The sequence below is a fragment of the Dinoponera quadriceps genome, unplaced genomic scaffold (genome assembly GCF_001313825.1).
Source record: "Dinoponera quadriceps isolate SergipeBrazil2010 unplaced genomic scaffold, ASM131382v1 scaffold1352, whole genome shotgun sequence".
Classification (NCBI taxonomy): Eukaryota; Metazoa; Arthropoda; class Insecta; order Hymenoptera; family Formicidae; genus Dinoponera; species Dinoponera quadriceps.
Window position 1 is genome coordinate 1,714,221 of NW_014555567.1, and position 21,900 is coordinate 1,736,120.

Sequence of the window (21,900 nt, forward strand, 5' to 3'; positions counted from 1 at the left end):
CTATCTCAAAGGCTCGGCAAAATCGCGAAATTCAGTAATCCGTTACATCGAGAGAGAGAATCTCGTGGAATTGGAAGAGTAGGGAAAAACGGACGGGTAAATACGCGTGTAATCGACGTGTATCCGCGTTTGCGCGGGGCAAATTTTCCGCGTGGCTTAATAATAACTTAAAGAAGCGACGCGTATCGCGAGCGCTGCGCCGAAAATATACAGCGGCGTCCCTCGACCCCGTCGACGTCGCCATCACCGTCGAAGAGAAACCGAGCTCAGCATTACCTCGGCATACGTGTGGCTCCTCTCGGTCTCTCTCTCGCGAGGCCTCGAGCTGCGCGCTCTGCCTCGCGGCCGCATACGGAATGACGCGCAAAATTCGCGGAATTGGCCGACGCGGGGAGGTCAGCCGAGCGTCGAACGACGGCGCACGTCCCTCGGCGTCCTTTCGCCGTCGCGGCGTCCCGATGACGCGCCCCTTTTACCCGATAGGGAATAAAAATGTTCGCGGTGAATTTTCTTAGGCTGCATGCCGTATAGAGTGCGGCTGCTCGCGCGCTGTCTGCCCGCCGCCGCCGTGGCATCGCTGCTGCGCCATCACTGCTGCCTGCCTGGCTACGCGAGCGAGCGAGCGATCGGAGCGAGACCTCTCTCTTGCGCTGCGTGCCGTGTACAGCCAGCCAGTCAGTGGCGAGTTTCGAACCTAGTGGCGTTAGGCCGATTCCCTCGTGCTCGGGGGCCCCCGAGTACGAGAGACCGGAGGCTCCCCGGTGAAGGCTGCCGTGACGTCTTGCCTTTAAGGCTGCATGAAAATTTACTCACGAACGAGTTTTTCCGTTCTTTCTCTCGCGAGCGCCTTGATTTTTAGCGGAGTGAATATTTTAGAACTCACGATAACTAATAAAGTGGATTTTCTTCTTTCGAGCGAATTAACGTTCCTCCGGCCGAGTATTATTTCCCACGCGTGACATTACAGACGGTTGTTATCGACGAGTAACATTGCGAGAGGAATTTGCCCGTGTATATTCCTCGAGGCTTGCGCGCAACTAAGCGACAAATTTGTTTTCTTTTTGGGATTTTAGGAGGAAGCACCGAGAGCGCCGGTTCCCGTCGTTCGCGCGCGGCTCTTCGCAAGCGATTACCTTGCTCTCCGCAAGGTCCTGGCGGTGGCGCGATTGACCGTGCTATCTCGGTCGCCTCGTAAGATATTAAGCAGCGCCGCGACGAGAGAGCTCGGGATCGGTGTGCGATCTGCGCGCGGACAGCGCAGTCATTTTGAGTTTCCGCCGTGTCGCTGAAATATTTCAGCGGCAGTCGCCGATCCGTTCTCCGATAACTTTCATCGACCGGCCGCGCTATCACGGACTTTCTCGCGCTGAGCGATTTTTCTCGATCGAGAGGCGCGAACGTTCCTGCGAGAGAGGAGGAGGATCAACTCACTTGACGCGAGTTTTCGCGAGAGAATCCGTCCCCTTCCTTCCGCCACTAAACATTTCCACATAAAGGCATTGTTTATAGCCGCGCACTTCGACAATAGATTTCCTTTCGCGAGCGGTCAGAGTAGTGACAAGCACAGACCCACAGTATTAAATCCGATATTAATTATGTAATTAATTTACGCGCCGTGAATGAAACGTACCCTTCCGTTTACATCGGATCCATCCGCGCGTTCGGGCGCTAACAGTATAGCATTATGCGCTCAACGAGTGATCGACATTTTTTTCAAAACGTCATGTAGAGAGTAAAAGCGTAAACATATGCTATCGCAACGGCGGTCGGATCTTCGATGAATGAACGAGCGCGGTGGTTTTACAAAAATTTAAGTAAAAAAAAGATGTCGCGTCCCCGAGTGATTATTACTCGCACGAATTCGAGCACAGCGCTTGGATTTCTGTCTCATGATGAAATCCGACGAAAGAAGCGCATGTTATGCGGGGCGCGCCGGCGCGTCGCTACGGCACTGACCGTCGTGTCGGAGTGCAGGTGGGCCGAGCGCGCACGGAAACGACCGAGCGCGCGTTCGGGGGAAAACGGAGCGGCGATACTCGGCGAGGACTGTTGTCAGAGTATTCAGTAATGCTTTGCATGGCCAGCTAGCTACTAGCGTGTGCGTCGATGACAGTCACGTCATCCGCTCGGAGTGCTCGTGCGATGTTACTCGGGGAGCTAACCGGGCTACATACCGGCGGCCGATACTTACGTCGAGCAGTGCATTCTTCGTGAGACTGTGAGGAGTCAAAAAGAACGAAAGAAAAGAGCGTTTATACGGACACGTATCGGAGAAGACGGACAGTGAGTGAGAAAGACAGTGTGAGAGAGCGTCGAAGGTAGGAAAGGGGCATACAGGCGACACAGAACTTACTGATCGTACGGTTGCCGAAATAGCGTGGTGCTCCGGTCCCACGTATATCCGCAGTTCGTTTCTTTTAATTTCTTTTTCTTTTAATTTTCACCCCCCGTCGCTTCGCTCCACGAACCGCGACAGTCACGCGGAGGGCGAAGAGAAACGGACCGTCGCGCGGCAGCACCGTGTGCGGCAGTGCAGCAGCAGCGTACCAAGATGCTGTCATCAGTGTCAGCGAAATAATAATGTGGTGCGACGTCAGTCAGGTGAGTTTCGCGCGCGGTATCGCGCGCACCTCTCTCTCTCTCCCCCCTCCCCCCCTCTCTCACACACACACTCTCTGCCTGTTTCTCTCTTTCTGTTACTCTCGCACGCTCACCCGGCCGTCCTTTTTTCTCACAACCCCCTACCCCTCCTTGCGCGCGCGCCCGCGCTCCCCCGGTGTGTGCGTTCCCTTCCTTCGGCGTGTACGACACGCGTGCCGCGTTTCCGCGTTTCGTGCCGGCCGAGGAGAGCGGTTACGTGAGCGTGCGCCGCTCGGCTCGCGTCGAGGATCGCGAGAGAGCGACTCGAGTGTTTTGCCGTTGGGACTTTAGTCTTTCGATAACGACGCCAACATTGCGCGCCGCGCAATATGTACGTGCGTTACGTACGGCGCAAGCATGCGATACACCGAGGAGAACATCGTTTCGATTACCGAAAAATCAACCCACTCTCTCTCTATCGCCGTCGTAAAAGGACGTTGAGCAACCGCGCCCGACTTCTCACTCACTCACTCGCCTCTTCTCTTTCTCGGTCTTAAACCGAAGAAGAAAAAGAAGAGGCGAGACTCTTCTGGCCGCTTCTCCATGGCGCGCTTGCATCGTTCTCGAAAATCGATCGACGTTACCGTTCGCTCGCTCGTTCGTTTATACTCACTCGAGGCCCTTCGAGCGAAAAACGTCCTGGAAAATTCTCAGCGAACGTGAGCACGCGTAGGACGACCAAGTGTCAGATTTGACGCGTGGTAACCTCGTGTTCGGTAGTTTGAATTCGAAGCGATCCCGCGTTTCCTTGGACCCGTGCGGGGAGGGTGGCATAGGAGGGCAGTCGCGCGGGGGAAAGAGGATGACGAGGCGAAGCTCGAGGGGAACGACGAGGTGGCTTGCGTACTGTGTGGGCTGTGGAGTCAGCGGGGTGCGCGGGAAAGAGGGGAAACAAGCGGCAGCGCTTGACGGCGCGGTGGGGAATGGGAAGAGACACGGGCGGCGGGTGGAGCGGGGAACAACGCGGCGGGAGGGGGAGATCGCCCGAGGCTGCTGCCTCTTCTTCGCTTGGCCAGCGCCGCGAGGAAACCTAGCGTCGGCTCAGAGACGCTAGGTGGGGGTACGGTTATAACCAACCATCAAGGGGCAGCGTCGTCATGGTTACCACGACGACAACAACCCGATCTGGTCTAGAGGGGTGTTTTTAAAGACATATTCGCTTTTGCCGCGTCTCTCGCTCGCCCGTTCTCTCTCTATCTTTCTCTTTCGTCCTTTTTTCCATTTTCCCCTCCTCTTTCCCGCTTCCTAGCGATTGTTTTTCGTCACGAGGTCTTTGAGCGGCGCGAAATGTTTTGCGACAAAATCGAAGAAGAGGGGCGCGATATCATCGAGAATAGTAATCCACCGAGAGAAAGCGCTGGAGTCGTAATTTTGCGCCACCGTCGTGCAAATTATTTCTCAATATATTTCTTAACAAGAAAACAATATATCGTCATTATTTGATCTCAGTTTCTTCTGTTGCGCAAAACAATCGCTAGCGATATATCGTACGGAATATCTATCTTATTAAAATATTGCAAGCGCGCACCAATTGTATAGGATATTTGAATTTACGAACACCTGTCGTTTATCATACTAGACCGCAAGCCTATATTCGTCGTTGTCCGATCAATGGATTTTTAAATAAAATTTTTAATTTGAAGTTACAATTAAACGTTTCGATTCAGACGCTACAAAAAGAACAGAATCGAGCAATGGCTAAAAAGCGCTTGGAAAATTATTAATATAAAATTAATATAAATAGGTCTATAGACATAGAGTGTACGTAGTATGATGAAATGTACATGTAAGTTAAATAATAACAAATATGATTGTTAAGTTTGTTCTGCGCGCTTAATAGGCCCACGGGAGGGTCCTATTAGCGCACAGTGCGATAACACATCCACTCACATGGGCCGGTGTCTTTCCATCAATTCGAAAATTTTACACTAAATCAGCCAATCGCCTATGTGGGCTATTGGAGCCCGCCTTTAGGCCCATCACTCCGTACGAACAAATGTGCTAAATTCTAAAATCAAACGGGGCAAACGACATTGAGTTTTTAATATATCATTCGTGAGTTCACATTGTCAAACCGACCTGTAACTACTTTTTAGACGACAAAAAAAAGAAATGACCGTTCTGAGCTACTGTCACACTTCAAGTACTGACCGCAGTCATTATTATTGTTACCATGATCACCGGTAGATTCTTTCATGTGAAATTCTATCGTAATGCGTTTGAAAGCACGCCTTTACGCGATCCGCTTTTGACGATGACTCCGGACAAAGCATTCGAAGCGAGACGAAAGCGAGTTGTGCAAACAGTATTCTGACGACACTGATCACCCGGTCGAATGTTGAATGCAATAGGACTACCCTCCGCTTTCATTCCCGTTGGATTATCCAAGATGAATGATGCCAGATCAAATATATAAACGACATCTCGTCCTAAGCAATTGACAAGATCATTGAAAGATTGTTTATCCGTGTTAGATGTTACATTTTATACAACTCTGCATGAAATAGATGGATTAAGAGGAATTTATAAGAAATTTCTAAAAGTCGTCGATAATCCAGAATATCGGCAATCTTTCGGCATCACTTGTCGCGCAAGTGTGTATGTGATTATCCGAAACACACACACACACACGCACACGATATTTTTATATCTTTCTTCGATATTTATACTCATATTCTCGCTGATTTAACGATCTTGATTGTGCGACAATTCTACTCGAACGAGACTGAACTAAGGACTGAGAAAGCATCGACCATTTGCGATTCTCGTCGTCGTGCAAAAAAAAAAGCAACGATCGCGTGTTTGTTCGCGGTGATTCTAATTTTGCACGTAACGGGCATAAAATTGGCGTACGAACGTAAGCGCAGAAGCGTCTACCAAAATTCGGGTGACGATAAATCAGCGTGTGCAGTGTCTAGGGGATGATAGTTGATGGTGCGGGGAAAGGAAGAGGGAAGAAGGAAGGGTTTTTCGGCGCTTCCGACGGCCGGTGCGCCAACGGTGGCCCGATGACCGACAAAACCAGCAGTTTTTCCACGTGGTTTCGTGTCGTACGCGACAAAAGGTTTTGTCGGTGTGCGCGCGTCGCCGGTGCATCGTTGAACTTGAACGGAAAAATTCGTACGCGCTCTTTGACCCTTAATCCTGCATCGAAAATCGAAGTAAATTTGAGAAATATCAACAAACCAATGGTTTCAAGTTGAATAGTCATAATTATAAAAGAGGGATAAAATTGGAATTAAAAAAAAATATCGAATTAAACAAAGTAGGATGCTCTAGAGAATTGAATAACATTTTCCGTTTCACCAGCTTTTATTATTCCTATATTTACAATAGCTTTCTCCATATTGATAATCTAAAATTCTCCACTCGAGCGCATCTTTCTTTCTGCGGCGAGGGTTAACTCTATCTACAGTTTGATTTGTTCCCTTCCGTACTTCCGCTGATTATAATCTAAACAAACCGTAGATTTAGTTAAATATGGTTAGCGCGTGAACCTATGTAGATAAAGCTACTCTAAATGTCGCATCTTTTTACGCATTACGAGAGATGCACACTAACGAGTACTTTGTACTCCAACGCGTTCATCTATGGATTACTGCGGTTTGCATTCCCATCAGGAAAGTCTGCCTTGACATTTTATAATGACAAGTTATAATAAACTAACGATGCCATTCATGTCACAACTATCATCCTACGGTACAGATTAACGACTTTCGAGAGAGAAAAAATCATGTTTTGCTATTTTCATATGTATATTCGGAAGTTTTTATATTTTGTAGATTTCATGAAGCATCTAAAGATACATAGTATTTTAATAGTTTTTCCATGAATTTTATCACCCTATCCATATCTATTTGCGTAGGTTTTTAGATTTTGTATTCAAGTTAGTTTTCACGTAAATCTACGTACTCTACATATTAGGAATCCTGCCAGGTTAAACGAAAATATCTGCTACATACCTCTCTTCTTTCCCCCTCTCTCACACTCAACCTACGTTTGACGACTGGTGCTAGCTTTTTTGCTTGTTCTACAAATCTTATTGACATAAATAAACTTTAGATTATTAATTTGAGAAGAGGGCTTCGTAAGTATGCATGCTGACTTATCGAACTTTGTTAACGACAAATTGTACCGAGAGCAGCGGGCATCGATTCACCGCAGAGTGCAGCCCGTGTGACATAACTCCTCCGCGAAATCTATTTCTGCTCGCGATGTATTTCCGTATTATCGACGTAAGCGGCGTGGCGATACTGGAGCGCATGTTTGATTTGAAGCCGACAGGTAAACCGCTGACCAAAAATATTGTATGCTAATTTCATAACAGCTCTGGTCTGCATTTGAGAATGAATCTCACTTCTCCGATCGGCTTTCAATTCCAACGTTCATTCCAAAACGACCAAAGTTTCACTCAAGATGAAAAGCAAAGTTTCTCACTATCCTAATTCAATCTACAGTAAACTCTACATTTTAAAACTCGTACACAGAATACGCGGAATGACAAATAAGTCAAGCAATATTTATCCTCTCGATTGAAAGTCCGCGTACGCGCGGATATATTCACGCTCGAAATTATATTTTAAAATTGCATCTCTCTCTCCCTCTTTTTCTCTCGCGTACGCGAGACGCAGAACCCGATGGATTATTTCGACCGATCGAACGTGCGCACGTTACTTCGATGCATGTCGCAATGACCCGTCGGCGCGACGCGGCACGAGTCGGCACAAAGTGAGTCCAAGTTTCCCCTACCTCCCACCCTCCCTTCCGCACACCTCCGCCTCCTTTGCCCCTCCGGCCCTCGCCCACCATCACGGGCCATTAACGAGAGAGTTATCGACGCGCGATCTGTCAATAGGCTTCTCCCATTCATAAATTCGCCGGGCCGGCGTGCGGTGGCCGCATAGTTTTGCCGCAGAAACCACGTGGCGGCGGCAACCACGAGACGGCAGACGGACACCTCCGCCGTTACGCTACGCGACGGGACTCCGTTCTACCGCGTGATTTACGAGCCGGCGTCCCCGTTTTAAATGCATGGGGAGCGCTCGAGCGAGCGTTCGTTCCCGCCTGTGTAATCGCTGCCTAGCCGAATCTCTTTCTCTCGATCGCGACGAGTCTGATCGGCCGCTACTGTACGATATCTCTTTTGAAGCTATCGGACGACAAATTTCCACGCTTGTGTTTCATTCTTAGCAGTTGCTGCTACTAAAATTGACAATTTTCAACTTTTCAACACGTTACGTATAATCTTTCTAAGATTACAGCGTCTATCGATAACCTAGAAATGAGTGTGGTTTTCGGAAAAGGGTTCTCTCTCTCTCTGGTTTCTTCTATCTCTTTGATATCCAACTCTTTCCCATATGTGTATGTGTGTCTTCTTCGAGATATGAGCAGTCTATAAATTTCTGCAATATCGATACTTTTCTGTTGATATCATGTCCTTGCAACTCGCTTAGGCAACACGATATCGCCGTCAACGTTGCGATTTAACTGGCGACCTCTCTTCTGACGCAGGTCCGCTCGTTGCGTTTAACTTTTGCTCTGGTCTGCTCGTGCGTGTATCGTCACCGAGTAGAGGTTATCGTCGATCTACAGCAGTAGTTTTCAACTTGTAGCGCGTAGAAATAATGTCGTATTAAATTCGTGAAGTTAGCGAGAATACTTGCTCGAATGTAGCGGTCGCGTACTTCAAAATATGTATCTTTATTCTTCTTCCCAAAATAAGCTTAAAACACAAAGTTTTCGAAATACAATGTTCGTCTTTAATAACAGAAAGGGGTTCAAGTTTGAGTCGCGTTTGTCGCAACACGACGGCTGGTAATAAAATCCGAGACAGACACGTGGTCTGCCGTAAAAATGTCATCGGTGCGGCTGGTATCGCCAGCGAAATCGATGAATCACAAATTACGAATATTGTAATGCGTCTCCACCCTCTTCTCTCGATCCTACTTTCCATTACCCCCCTCCGTCAACGGAGACATCGTGTGGCACGTGGTGCATCGTACACGCCTCGCATTGTCGCGCATTGCTTTGTTTACGTTACGCGAGTGACTCGCATCAACTGAAAAATTCGTCCGTCGTAATCGATACGTCGATCATGCACGACCGTATCGAAAGACAGCGCTGTATGAATCCATTATATCACCCGATTCGTTCCTTTCTTTGCCGATTCAGGAGAAACATCTTTCTTTCGTCCTTTATCTTTTCGAATTAGTGTAGATTTTTTTTTCTTTTTTAAAAGGATATTATGCAATATCCCGTTATTTTATATCTTCCGGCATTACTCTTATTTTATTTAATATTTCTCGACACTTTGAGAATGTCAGTAAAGTTTTTTCAGAAATTAATCAAGGTCAATGAAACTCTGTAGATGTAAGGACATAGTGGAGCTCAGTTTGACAATAATGAGAGAGGTCCGCTTCTGCCGTTCTCGAAAGCCTCGCTCGAGAAACGCGTTACGTTCTCTATCTTTCTAGAATTAATCTGCAACGATAAAACACACCGAAACAAAGGGTACGTTCAGTTAGAAAGTAGAAACGCGCGAGATATACGCCACATAATTAGTTCTTTTCTAATATTCCGTCACTTCACAGTACTACTTAACAAACGCCGTGTAATGAAGTAACCACGTACATGAAGTGGTAAAAAAATGGATATTTCGTGTAATAATAATATATCGTCGTGATATTTCGTATAATAAAACTATCGTTCATCTGAGCGTGGTCACAACGCGACTATTCATGAGTTAAGTGCAAGAATAGCGGATTGTATCCGTCCTCGTCCTATTCGAGTTTCTCTCGCGCGTCTCCGTTTGCGGGGATCTTCCGTAAAAGTAACCGTTAGCGATGTCTCACGAGCTCATAGAGAGGTGCATACGCGTGCAAACTCATCCGCGTGAACGGTTTCTCGCTAGCTTTTTGCGGTACAACATATTACGAACGCGAAATTTGACGTATCATTTTCCTGAACGTTATGTTAATGGCGGTCTTATTGCGTCGATTATGATATGATGATTACATACTTTATAACACGTAATAAGATAGTCGTTTCTCCGCAAAGACGCATCAAAGAATAAAGTCAAGAATAATAAGAACAATGAATGACGCGAATGAAATAGATATAATAAGATAAATAATACAAGTAAGATGAATCTTTATCCCTACCAAGATCCAAGCAAGTATCCTACGTCCAACTTTACGGTGGGAAAATGCAATTCTTCGCAGATACAAAATGTAAGATAGAAGCGCAAGGAATGCGCTAGCCAGAAGATAAAATGTTACAATCCTACTTTGATCTTCGAACAAGCTGTCGTTTGGATAATGGTATACTGTGTTGGTCGCGCAAAGGTTAAGGTTGGTGCTCGCAGCGCCCTAAATTCGCGGGCCGTGTTTGAATGACGCCGCGTGAACCCTCGGAGATGCGTCGCGTTCTAATCGAGTCGCGCGAAACTCTCTCGTCCTCTCTTGCGGTAGGTTAAGGTTAAGCGCGAAAGGAGAGAAGAACGGAGAGTTTCGCGGCCCCGTTCTCTCTATCCCCTCCATTAACGAGACCGCACGGGCCTTTTGTGCGGGCGAATTTCACGCCCACCGCCGGTTAATGGCTACCAGGAATCAGCCGACGGCGGCAGAGGTGCGACACAATGGCACCTGCTGCTCCCGGACACACTCGTGGCAGGATACACCGCAAATTCACCGGTCAAACAGCAGGTGCCGGTCGAGACCGTTGTCAACGACTTTGTCGTGAAAGAAATTTTCTTCGACCCGTGATTTTCGCTCTCATTTATTTTCCTATTAGACCGAACGAAGATCGACGTGCTTTGCAACGCGGTTTTGGTAGAATCTAGTTGACGATGTGTCATTCTACGCAGGACCGAGCGAAACGAATCTCGCCGACCCTTCGGCTCCGTAGAGCGGTTTGATGCAGTCCCCCCTCCATCCTCGTTTGGAGAGTCGCGTGCCTCTCCGGAACGCCTTAACACGCGGGACACACGCGGCCGGCGACGACGACGGCGGTGGTGGCGGCGGCTTACCCACCGGCGCGACGACGGAGGAAGCAACAGTTGACGATATCGACGTGAATGAGGACGGTTTATGTACTTTCTACGGCGCGCGCCGTAGGAAGGACTCGCGCGTATGCGTGAGAGGTTCTCGCGTTACGCGCGTCACGAGAGCGACGTATACATGTACGTATAAAGTGCGGTATAAACACACATGAGCGGGAGGATGGGGAGGGAGTACGATAGGGGGATGGAGAGAGACAACGCTCGCTGCATGACGCGGAGAGTTCCCACGGTGGGAGGGAGAGAGAGAGAGAACCGGCCGAAGTTCGTGAATTCGTCCGAGTGTGCGTCGGGTGCATTGTGGATGTTCTCTCCCTCCCCGCCGTACCTCGACACAACCGATGTGTACTACTCCTCCTGCCCCAACCCTCGCAGCGTGTTCTCCTTCCCCCTGTTCTCCGCTCCACATCCATCCTTTTCGACCACACTGGGGATTCACCTCTCTCTCTCTTTCTCTCGCGCGTGCTCTCGTTCTTTCTCTCGCTTCATCACACTCTCTTCCCCGCGGCGCCCTCGACAGGCGGTGCAACGAGCGATGCACTTTGTCGTCGTCGTGTAGTCGCCGCTGCTGCTTCCATTCCGTGGCTCAGTCGGTTTCGACTCGGTTGCCGGCGAGGTTCGCGCTGAGGTGCGCGGACGTCCATCCGTCAGTCAGAATGAACCGAAACGTACGCGGAGAGAAGCCGATGCGATAACATTTAAATATCACTACAAACATATCCCTAGCCTACGTATGCAATAATATCGCTAATACTCCTCCCTCTCTGCCGGTAGAAGTTGCACGGCAACCATTGTAATGTGCTACCATTGGATAAATGTTATAACAGATATTTATTGGCCTAACATTTTCATCATTTACTGCGAGAGTATACAAGTTCCCGACGAGTTTGAAGTAACGCGGCGAATTAAACGCGGAAAATGATGCAACAACCCGTATAATAACACAGTAAATAACACAGACGTTGCATACGTAACATCAAATCAAACTTTGTTGACAGAAAGAGAGGGGGGAGGGGGGGGGCGGGTCAATTCCATCCAACGCGTCTATATAAATTCTCAGAAAAATTTCACGCTTGGGAAAAAATTCAATTTGTACATGCTACTATAGAAGACATTGCATACTCTCATTAGTACTATAAAAATACATAAAGTTACGTACTACGATATTTCGTACGTCGTACCAAGATGGAAAGGAACTTCCGAGCGCAGCGTTCGTAACGCGAACATTTTCGGAGCCGGCGCGCGGAAGCACGGCGCGCGTGCACGACTGTTGACCATGAATGAAGCCTATTTGCGTACGAGCAATAACAGGTGACACTCGACGGCTGTTTACCTTCCCTATCGGTAAAAAGAGGGGCTGGGTAGCGGCGGTGTGGCGAGCGGCGGGCGGGCAGCCGTAGAAGGGATCGTAAACACGAAGGGAGGGGCGTTTAGGAACCACGTGGATAGCGGCGTTTGAAGGAGCCGCACCGCGCCGAGCCGCGTGCCGCCTATGCCTCACGGATATGCGTGTATTCTCCGGCGCGCGAGGTGGTGGCTTTCGACGACGAGTGTCACGGACACCGCGAACACTAGTCGGAGCACCGTGCCGCATCGCGACGCATCGACGAGGTTAGGCTCCGCTGGCTGTATACTGGCTTTCAAAACGGTTTCAACACCTTGTTTCCTGACACACTTCGAAAAGCAACCGATCGTCCAATGAGGGAACTTGTTTTTCGAAAACGAGTTCCCTCATTGGGCCATCGTTTGCGTTCTCAAGTGCGTTAAGAAAGAAGTGTTCAAACCGCTTTAAAACCTAGGGTACACCGGGCTTCAAGACGGTTTGAACTTTTTCTCGGTGGTCCAACGAGAAAATTTAATTTCTGGAAATTAGTCAAAAACAAAGTTCTCTCAGTGGACCACTAGCTGCGTTCCGTCGAGAAAAAGTGTTTTCAAACTATTTTGAATATTAGTATATCCAAGGCGTTTTAATGGTGTATTCCGCCTTCGATTCGAGTATTTTCAGGCCGAAATCGTATCTATCTAGGTATTCGTGCGTTATATCATTTGGAGTTGAGTCCGACAGCTTGCCAGCGATAAGCGTTTAGAAGTCTACAAGCAATTAAATATGTGACTGGAAAAGAAAGAGAGGGAGAAAAGCAGTGAATAATGCTATAGACATATAATGTCACATTAATAATATATGTGTATAGTGTCACATTAATTACAAAACAAGAAGTAATTTGGGTTCTTCAATCGATGGACATGATGCAGGAATATCCAGAAGCTATATTGCGCCCGAAAATGTCCAGCGACAATATTTTCGATTCGTACATCCGAGAATACCGCTCGATAATGGTGAGATGTACCTTGAGTCATATACCAATTTTGCAGATTATCAGTACAATGAGTGCCAACGATTATCTGGTTAAACCTGAGTAAAATCGAGAACCAAGACAGTCTTGTTATCCGTTTATGACCGGTTAGAAGGGAACAATTCATTTATGTGGCTTTATGCTTAAAATAGCGTGACTTTCGTTTATAATAAATCGGAATTTGTTCTTTGCACTTGAAATAGCGCTTGATATCGCGAAATCTCGTGTCTCACGTTTATGACGATTCCGACTTAAATAAGAGGCAATGAAGTCTAACAACAAGTTACGTGTAGATTCTCACGAATTATTCATGGGTAATTATTTAATGGGTATTTTACAATTTTAATAATGGAATAATTTCTACGAGCAAGGTGTCAAGCAAGGATGTAATTTCGGTGCGCTTCTGGCAATCAGTGTTCTCGGTTAATCGCCAACTCGCGATTTCACGAGCGGCGACAGCGACGGACAGTGCGCTGTTCCTCGTCGACTCTGTCCGGCACTGACCCGGTAATGGAAATCCTCTTTTAACGATCAACGTTGCATGTATATCAACCGTGTGCGCCTAGAGTACCGAAGGTACATGTACGCAACCCCTCGTACTCTCCTTCGGTGCTCCCACTCCCATCTCCTTTCCCCCACCTTGTTTTGTTCGTCACTCCCTCCGTCTTCCCCTCCTGCTTTTCTTCCTTGCCCCCTGCCACTTCGCTCTCCCTCGCTGTCTTCCCCTATTCTCCCTCTCCTCCGTCTTCTCTCTGTCCTCCCTTCGCTTCCTAAGATCGTATAGCATTCCATCGAACCGGAATCAAACGAGCTGGCGTGGTGGGAGCGAGAGGAGGATGCGGCAGGATAGAGAGATATATATCTCTATATACACGTATATATATATATATATACACATATATATATACACACATATATATCTATGTATATATATAATATACACCTATATATGTATATATATATACATATATACAATGAGGAAGGAGGCCAGCGTAGTAGGGAGAGAGCGGGGAAAAAGAGAGCTGAAGGAAGAGAGAGGGAGATCGGTGGAAAAGGATGGGGAGTGAAGAACGGGGGTGGCAAAAAGATGGAAAATAGAAATAGAACGAAGCAGGAAGGGCGGCGGAAAAAGGTGGTAGACAGATAGAAAAGGATGCGAGGGTGTGACAGCCGATCTCAGGCCTATATCCCTGTATGTCCTCCTCTTCTATCGCAAGCCTTAGTATCGTTCTGTATGATGCTGCTCGCGATGATATTTACTTCAAGGTCACACTAAGAAAGCTGTCTACGAGCAGCATGGTACCGCTCACGGTGACTGCGTTAGGCATCACTCGCGTTGTTGGTACTTGGAGCAAACTGGAAAAAGTGATACAATCGATAGGCACGTTGTTCTCTTTGATGAAGCTGAAATCGAAATGCTCTTGGTGCATATTTGAAAGAAGCGAAATGTAATTAAAAGTTTATTTAACATTGAGAATCAAGCAACTCCGGCGGTGTAACCTTTGTAAGGATACGCGACGAATGTGCAAACTAAAATCTCTTGCCGATTGTTCGGTGCGATCGCGAGTTCGATCCGCAAAATATCATTTTTCGTTCCCCGACCGTTCGCGCGGTTAGTATTTTGGTCTCGCGGCCAAGATCCATCGATTGCCTAACCAAACTTAACGCGATAGTGACCGCTCTCGCGTGACAAATAGATCGCCACGTGGTTCGGGTCATCCCTCGCACCCCTCGTCTCCCCGCCTGGCCTATCCCTGCTCCCCGTGCTATCTCCGTCTTTCTCGCGGTCTGCTCCTCCCTTTCTCTCCCTTCGCGACATTCCCACGAGCTATAAATTCACGCGCCTACACACAGGTGGCACCGCTCTTTTGCCAAGTGCATACAGGCAGGCAGACTCCCTTTGGAGATAGCAGCGCGTCTACTAAACGCACGCCTGGTGGGGGAAACGACGACCGCTTATCGTATGCAAACGGGAGTCGGCAACGTGCGCGCGACGACGACGGTAAAAAGCGGCTACTCCGCGGACGCGGAGCAGATATCGGCACTCATTCAGTAATAAGAACCTTAGCGAGGTGGTCCGACGCGAATGCGCTCCGCTCTTTCAGCTACCTTCGGGAGCAGCGCTGTTTCTATTCGAGCAATCCGAGTGACCTTTTTTTCGCAAAAAGACAAATCTCGCAATTTTTATCAAGATCCTCGTCGAATAATATTCAGGTTTTAGATACGGGAGCTGTCAAAGGGTATCGACTATAGGTTCGTTGTCTTGAAAAATAGAAGGATTTCTGAACACCAAATTTATACCCTATGCATGTGGTCAGTCACGAAAACATTTTTTTTTACAATAAATTTCGCAATGCATCTCATATATCCAGCAGGAAAATGTATCTCCTGAGAGTTACTAAAGAATAAACTCTCTTATTGGACACGGGATGCGTTCCAAGACTCGTTAAAAAAAAGCCTTTCTGTGACTGACTGTCGCCTATGCGCTGAACTCATCAAGTCCCGCGATCGGAAGACTGAACTCCTTAGAAAGGATCGTTAACCAGCACTTGAGACATTCGATACTACCTTCTGGATAGCGATAACTGATTATCATGGATACTATGCGGAATCCTGCTTTTTTCCACAGGAACATTCACGCGGACGGACGAGGATATCCGTCGGACGGGAGTCCTTCGTAATGCACGCGACTTGGCGGCGGGCACGTTTTATTGCGTGCGAAAGGCCAACCACGTGCGGTGAGTCGCGCGCTCTCGTGCAGGTGGCAGCACGCCGCGATACACCTTCCTTCGCCCTCCACACGCGCGTTCCCGCGCCGACGTCACGCGCGGCTACGTCCTCGCTCGCGCGAAAGCACCTCGTTCGCCTCGCGCACGCAGCCAATGTGTTTTTGCCCGCACGTTTCTTCGTCGCGGCCTTCCTTCCCCCCTTCTCGAGTGTACACGCGTGTACATATTTCTTCGTCATTTAATCGCACCGACGACTACTCGTGGATTCTTCCTCCTCTTTTTCCTTTTTTCCTGTAACCCATCGTATGCGCAAGTATCTCATTTGTTACTTGATCGATATACCGGTGTAATAGATAAGTAGTTTCTACTTATCTCGATATTTCTCGACGCTCAGAACACACGGCCGCAAGTTTGATATTTTGGCCACACGTGGATTATTGGAGGCGAAATATACGCCGAGAAAAAATGTCGCAGACAAGATTTCGATATTCCTCCGCGGTATCGAATTGTCGCGCAGCGAGTCGACGTAACGCTCGGTAAGGTGGCGGCGGTATCGGAAGTAATATCCTGGCGCCGGAGCTTTCCGTCCAAGTTGAAGACGGTTACGCAATCGGCCGTCTCTTTGGCTGCTAAATATTCATGTGTGTGAGAGAGAGAGAGAGCACTATGTTCGTGCCAAAATTGCAATTTTTATTGTCAAATACCGCGCGCAACGTTATAAACGGCACGATCATTAGCTTTATTTGAAAGCGAGGCGTCCCCTAGCGCCGCCAGATTTCTCCGTGTCTCGCATTCATCGACCGCCTGCAGCACTCGTTGACGATAGCGCTTGGCAACATTGTGCCCAACATTGCGGCGCAATGCTCACGACGTGAAGAACCGCGTGATTTCTCGTGACGCTCACGGGCTTCGTCGAGGCTCGCTCGGCGCAGTCAGCGATCGACGCGTTTACCCCGTTACTGTCGCAGCTCGCTCGCTCGATAGCGCCGAGGGTTGATAGTCCGCATTGATCCTGCGGGAGAGCTTGCTGGTATCGCTAGGTTAGGTCGCTGCCGCTCGTCGATCGCAACCAAGATCGCTGTTCTCCGCTCGAGCGTAATTTCACTCGGTCGCATTTCGAGTTAAAACCGCCGATTCTCGATCTTGTCTCGAGGAAAATACGATCGTCTAAATGACAGCATCTCGAACCAATATTGATTCTTTTATCATTGATCAGGCTATAACCTGGATTATGTAAGCATTTTTCTTTCGTCTAAAAAATTACATCAATTGTAAATATGCAATTAAATTTGTCCATTCTCTCGTATTACTTTGAACCTTGAATTATACATTTATAAAATCGGTCATGTACTAACCGATCTTTCCTTATAGCATGTTGCAACGCGTCTTTCTTGTTACGTAGCGCCGGCTTATTTTAGAGATGCGTCATCCAACGCGAAAAGAATCTGACGACATCGTGTAACTCCGTGTGGAACGAGTGTAAACGATGATGTTTGGGCGAATTAATCGTGGTATTTAAATTTGAACGAGTAGCATCGCCTATGTGCTTGGTATCGGATACCGAGTAATCGAGTATCAGTACCGTCTTCAAGAGTTGTCTCGGAAAAATCATGCAAAAATCGTTCCCTCTAGACACCATTTCATGCACTCCATCGATTTTTTTTAGACGATGAGAATTTTATTAAAAACCGATCGATAATATTTCGAACTGTGTATTTGAGCGCTAGTCCAAATTGGATTATTCGTTGACGCGTTACTCAATGTCGTCTCACTCCCTTTTTCTGCTCTTGGTCTGCGATGGCGATTAAATCGCGCGCTGCCTCGCGAACAATCTGATCGCGGCCATTTATTTAGCGTGTTCGTTATTCAAGAAAATCATATCGCTAAACTTGGTACGATTGTCGGTTGAATGTCATCACTTTTTCCCGTTTCCCTCCCTCTTTGGAATTGTTATAACAATTGTATATATTATAATACATACAATGATATTTTGCAGCTCACATATAAATACATCAATATGTACATCATATCATATACATGTATATATCAAATAGTATAATTTCGAAAGCTTTAGAGGAAATTACGCACAGATCCTAACGCATTCCACACATCTGACATTTAACGTGACAAAAATAGTATCGTATATACGCAAAGGGATTCGCAGGTAACGACCTCTATATCCCTCGTACTTAGAACGATAAAATCCTGTCGAATCTCGAAGGAATATTTCGCAACAAGGGATCATCCTCGTCTACCGGCCGAGTACACGGGTATCCGTAGATTTTCGGTATTCGCGCTAACGAAAATTGATTACGCGCGGACCAGCGAAGTTTTAATATATCGCCCCTCGCGCGCGAGCCGTTATTTTCAACGACCTCCTCCGAAAAGTATCGGGGTGGAGCGCGAGAGGGACGAAGATAGGGTAGGAAAAAAAAAGGAAAGAAAGAGAGAGGATCCCATCAGGGCGCTACGGCGCGGAGGAGTCAGTGTCCTTTAAGTAAGTTAGGCGCCTGCGCGAATCGACGCTGGAAATTCTCGACCGGTGGTGGTCCTGCGGCCACGTGGTGGCGGTGGTAGGGCGTATCGGTGGGCGCCGTTCCGCGGGTGGTGTGTACGCTGCTCGTAACTGTGTCCGTGACGCGCGCTCGCGCACAGGCCGGGTGGAGGGTTAATAGGACGTTGGCGCCACGACGGCGGCTCGGGGAAGCGCGGCCACGTGCGCCCGCTATCGAACGGCCGCCATCCCCGATCCACCCTACCCACCCTTAGCCTCCTCGTCATTCCCCCGTGTCACCTACCGCCACCCCCTCGCCCGGCTGCCTCGCTTCATCTCTCCTACCCTCTCCCCGCTTATCCCCTCGCCACCACCGCGGCACTACCACCACCACCACCACGCCCCTAACCCTTATACACGGCGCGCTAAACTATGGCGCGCGCGCGCGCGCGCGTATATAGGTACGTATCGTTATGTACATCTCTCTACGTACATGGTAGGTATATGCGCTCGTATACCCGCGGCTCTCGTACACAGCTGTATCTCAGAATGAGCTGGATATATCGCGCGCGCGAGAGAAGTCGCTGAACACGAGGTATACAGTTTATGCCATTACCGACGTCCCGCCGAATTTCGGCCTCTTTCCAAGCGGGCGATACGAGACGATCCTCCCTCTCTCCCTTCGATAACGTCAATTTTCATTTGGTTCCTTCGCATTTTCATTCGGTCATCGAACGCGCAGAATGACGAATCGCGAGCGTAATTCTCTTAAAAAAAGGAATGTTCTTCGATTGCCGAGAAACAAATTACGGTATAAGTATGATTCTTAGTAAACGATATAATCTTTGCTTCAAATATTAATGAAGATTATAACGACATTCTAGAGTTGGCTGTCATACTCGAACTTGACTGATGTAAGATAACTGGAGCGGAGTAAGTTGTAGTAGGTTTTACGATTGCCCGTAGGTTTGCTTTTGGTTGAGTATTGCGTTAATCTACGTGCACCAGCTCGCCGCCGATTATTCGCGCTGTACACAGCGGAATGAAAAACGGTACTGAGGACGGCAAATCCTTTCGGGTAGTTTACAAACCATCTGCACCGGAGATGGATGGGAAATCACCGCGCGATAGTTGAGGGTTAAAGCGGTTATCGTGTAATTATATTCGAACGCATTATACGAACGTTTCACTCTCGTATTGTATAACCGTTTCGTCCACACGTAATAATGGCCGTAATGGTCATAATGGTCGTAATGATTGCGCGTAAAGTTTGCGCGTCTTTGCCTAGTTACGATTGTATTAATGTCGCCTCCTGAATGCAGCTTAGGTGCGACGAAAATTGAAGCGCGCTCGTCCGTCGAAAGCGTTCGACGTTTTCTTGGCTCCCCCTCCGGAACAAAATACAACGTCTTTTTCATGCGAGATAATCAGATATTTGAGCAAGTGTACATCGACGCCTGACAAAACCTCTGCCCGTTCTATCAGACTCAACCCCTCCTCCCACGTCCCGGTTTAATGCGATCGCGTACTTCGGTTCAGCAATGTTTTCGTCGATAAATACCTACCTTCATATCATCGAAGCAGCTCGAAGGAACTAGCTGAAAGGAAACGATCCCTCGAAATTAGGGCTTCCCTAATTAGGACGTATACACTCGAGAATTCTGTGCTCTCTGTATCGTTACTCTCTCACAGATAATAAAACGATATATTTTGTCTAATAAAGTCCCATTGAGAAGGGCCACTTTCTTTAATTCGGCATTTGTTCCAATAGCTCTTGCTGTAGATGCCGAAGAATAACACTCTTTAAGTCTGTCCGCAGTCATCGACAGTCATTCTGACGCTTGCTATCGAACGTTCGAGTCTTGTAGGAACGTGCACTGATGGTCTCTCTCCGTCCATCGGCAACATTCACTATTAAGAGTTATTCTTGGAGAATAAAGTCCTCGACCGAATATCCATCAATAATTACTCGCATTCACATGTCTGCTAACTCGTGACTGCTGCTGTCGAGAGTCGCTCTCTCGCGGGACAAAACTGTCGAGTGTGCACCGAGCCAAAGAACAACATGCAAACGTAACCACGAATAAGCTCGCGATCCACATTCGCGTCATGTAGCTAGTTATTCGTTTTTTTCCTCCACGCGCGTCAACGCATCATCAACTCTCTCTCGTTCGGGCGATCGCCAGGCAGGGAGGTGACAAGGAAGAGACGAAGAAGGATGCGTGAGAGAAAGAAACGCGGGTGGGACCAGAGAAGCGCAAGAAGTCAACAGCAGAGTGACGAAGGGGGTTATACGAACGAACGAAAGAGAGAAACAAGGGGGGGGGNNNGGGGGGGGGAGGGAGTAGTCGGTAGAGAACGTCGGCTGAAACTGCCAACTAACGAGTAACAATCCCGCGGTTATTTGCTTAATGGCGCTTACTGTTGTTGGTCTCCGCGGCTGCTAGAGGTGGCCGTCTAATTGCCGACACGAACCCCGAACCGGTAATAATAATTACCCGTCGGATAGCCAGTGTTACGTTATATACCGGCTTCTGCGGGAGCTGAGGAGAATCGCCAGTCTTCTTACCGAAAAATCTTCACGATAGGGGGATGAGGACACAGAAAGAAAAATCGCGCAAGGTGCGCACCTGTCCGATAATTTCTACTCTCGGGAGTAACTGCCGATAGGGTCGTTCTCTAGGAGGCTCTTTTAACATCTAATGATCGTTTAACCTAACCCAACCTGACATTTCGTATCAAGAGACGCGGTAGTATCGCGCGCCAAGTAGTGCATCTTCGCAAGAGAGGCGCTACACTGTATGCTTTATAGGAACGTGAACGCTTTTCTGGAAATTTACTGCTGTAAACGAGCAGCTAAGACTAAAATTCACTTTTATGCTTGCACGATTGAACGATATTCGGCAATAACGACTTGGGTGTTGGAAAAATATTCTCGTAAAATTCTATGAGTATTTTTGGCACAATGCTACTAACACACAACGATAGAGAATGGCAGTTCTGATGTCGGTTGTTTTACTGACGCAAAAAAAGGAATTCAGATGTTAACGTCGAGTTAAATAAAGTTTACCCCTGTACCTACGCGTCTAAGTGAAACAATGTTCAATAATGCTGATTAAATTCTGAATGTGTGACGTCACAGTGGAAACATATGTACTTGATATTGTTAATATAACTTCTGCGGAATTCATTCCAAATGGGGAATGAGATGTTTTTTAATAAGTTGCTATCGTACATAATTGAATATCGTTCATCGTCACGTTTATATATTTAGGGAGAGTGACATTTCAGTAGTTTTTATTAGAATTTTGCATGCAATACGGATATAACGTTGATACGATAGGTCAGGTTTAATCTGCCTTTTAGCTGACTGCAGTCAAAGTATAGTATATTTTTGAGTTAGTTATTTCTCCTGTAATAAGCTCATCTTTTTCTTTCTCTTATTTCCCCTTTTTTGTGCGAAATTATTTTCACTAGCTAGACGTTCATCATCGCGCCAGCACGAATTTGCAAATTTTCCATAGCTGCTCTTCAACGGGATTCGTTTTGCCCCGGTTCTACTACAGGCGTAAGCGACTTTTCCCATACACCTGCGCATTTACCACCGCGCACCTCCCCACCCTCCCG

The 21,900-nt window shown here is 47.6% G+C and overlaps 1 protein-coding gene across 3 annotated transcripts in view; it reads left to right on the forward strand.

Moving 5' to 3' along the window:
• Positions 1 to 675: 675 nt before the first annotated feature.
• Positions 676 to 21,900, forward strand: part of LOC106744707 — a 48,558-nt gene continuing 27,333 nt past the window's right edge. For 2 of the 3 annotated variants that reach the window (XR_001374476.1, XM_014619671.1), the window contains exon 1: positions 676 to 2,601. Coding sequence is in view for 2 of the 3 variants with exons in the window: in XM_014619671.1 (XP_014475157.1) it covers positions 2,581 to 2,601 (21 nt within the window). In the remaining variant the exon portion in view is untranslated. The remainder of the gene's footprint in view (positions 2,602 to 21,900) is intronic. The other variant, XM_014619673.1, reaches the window with a different exon arrangement.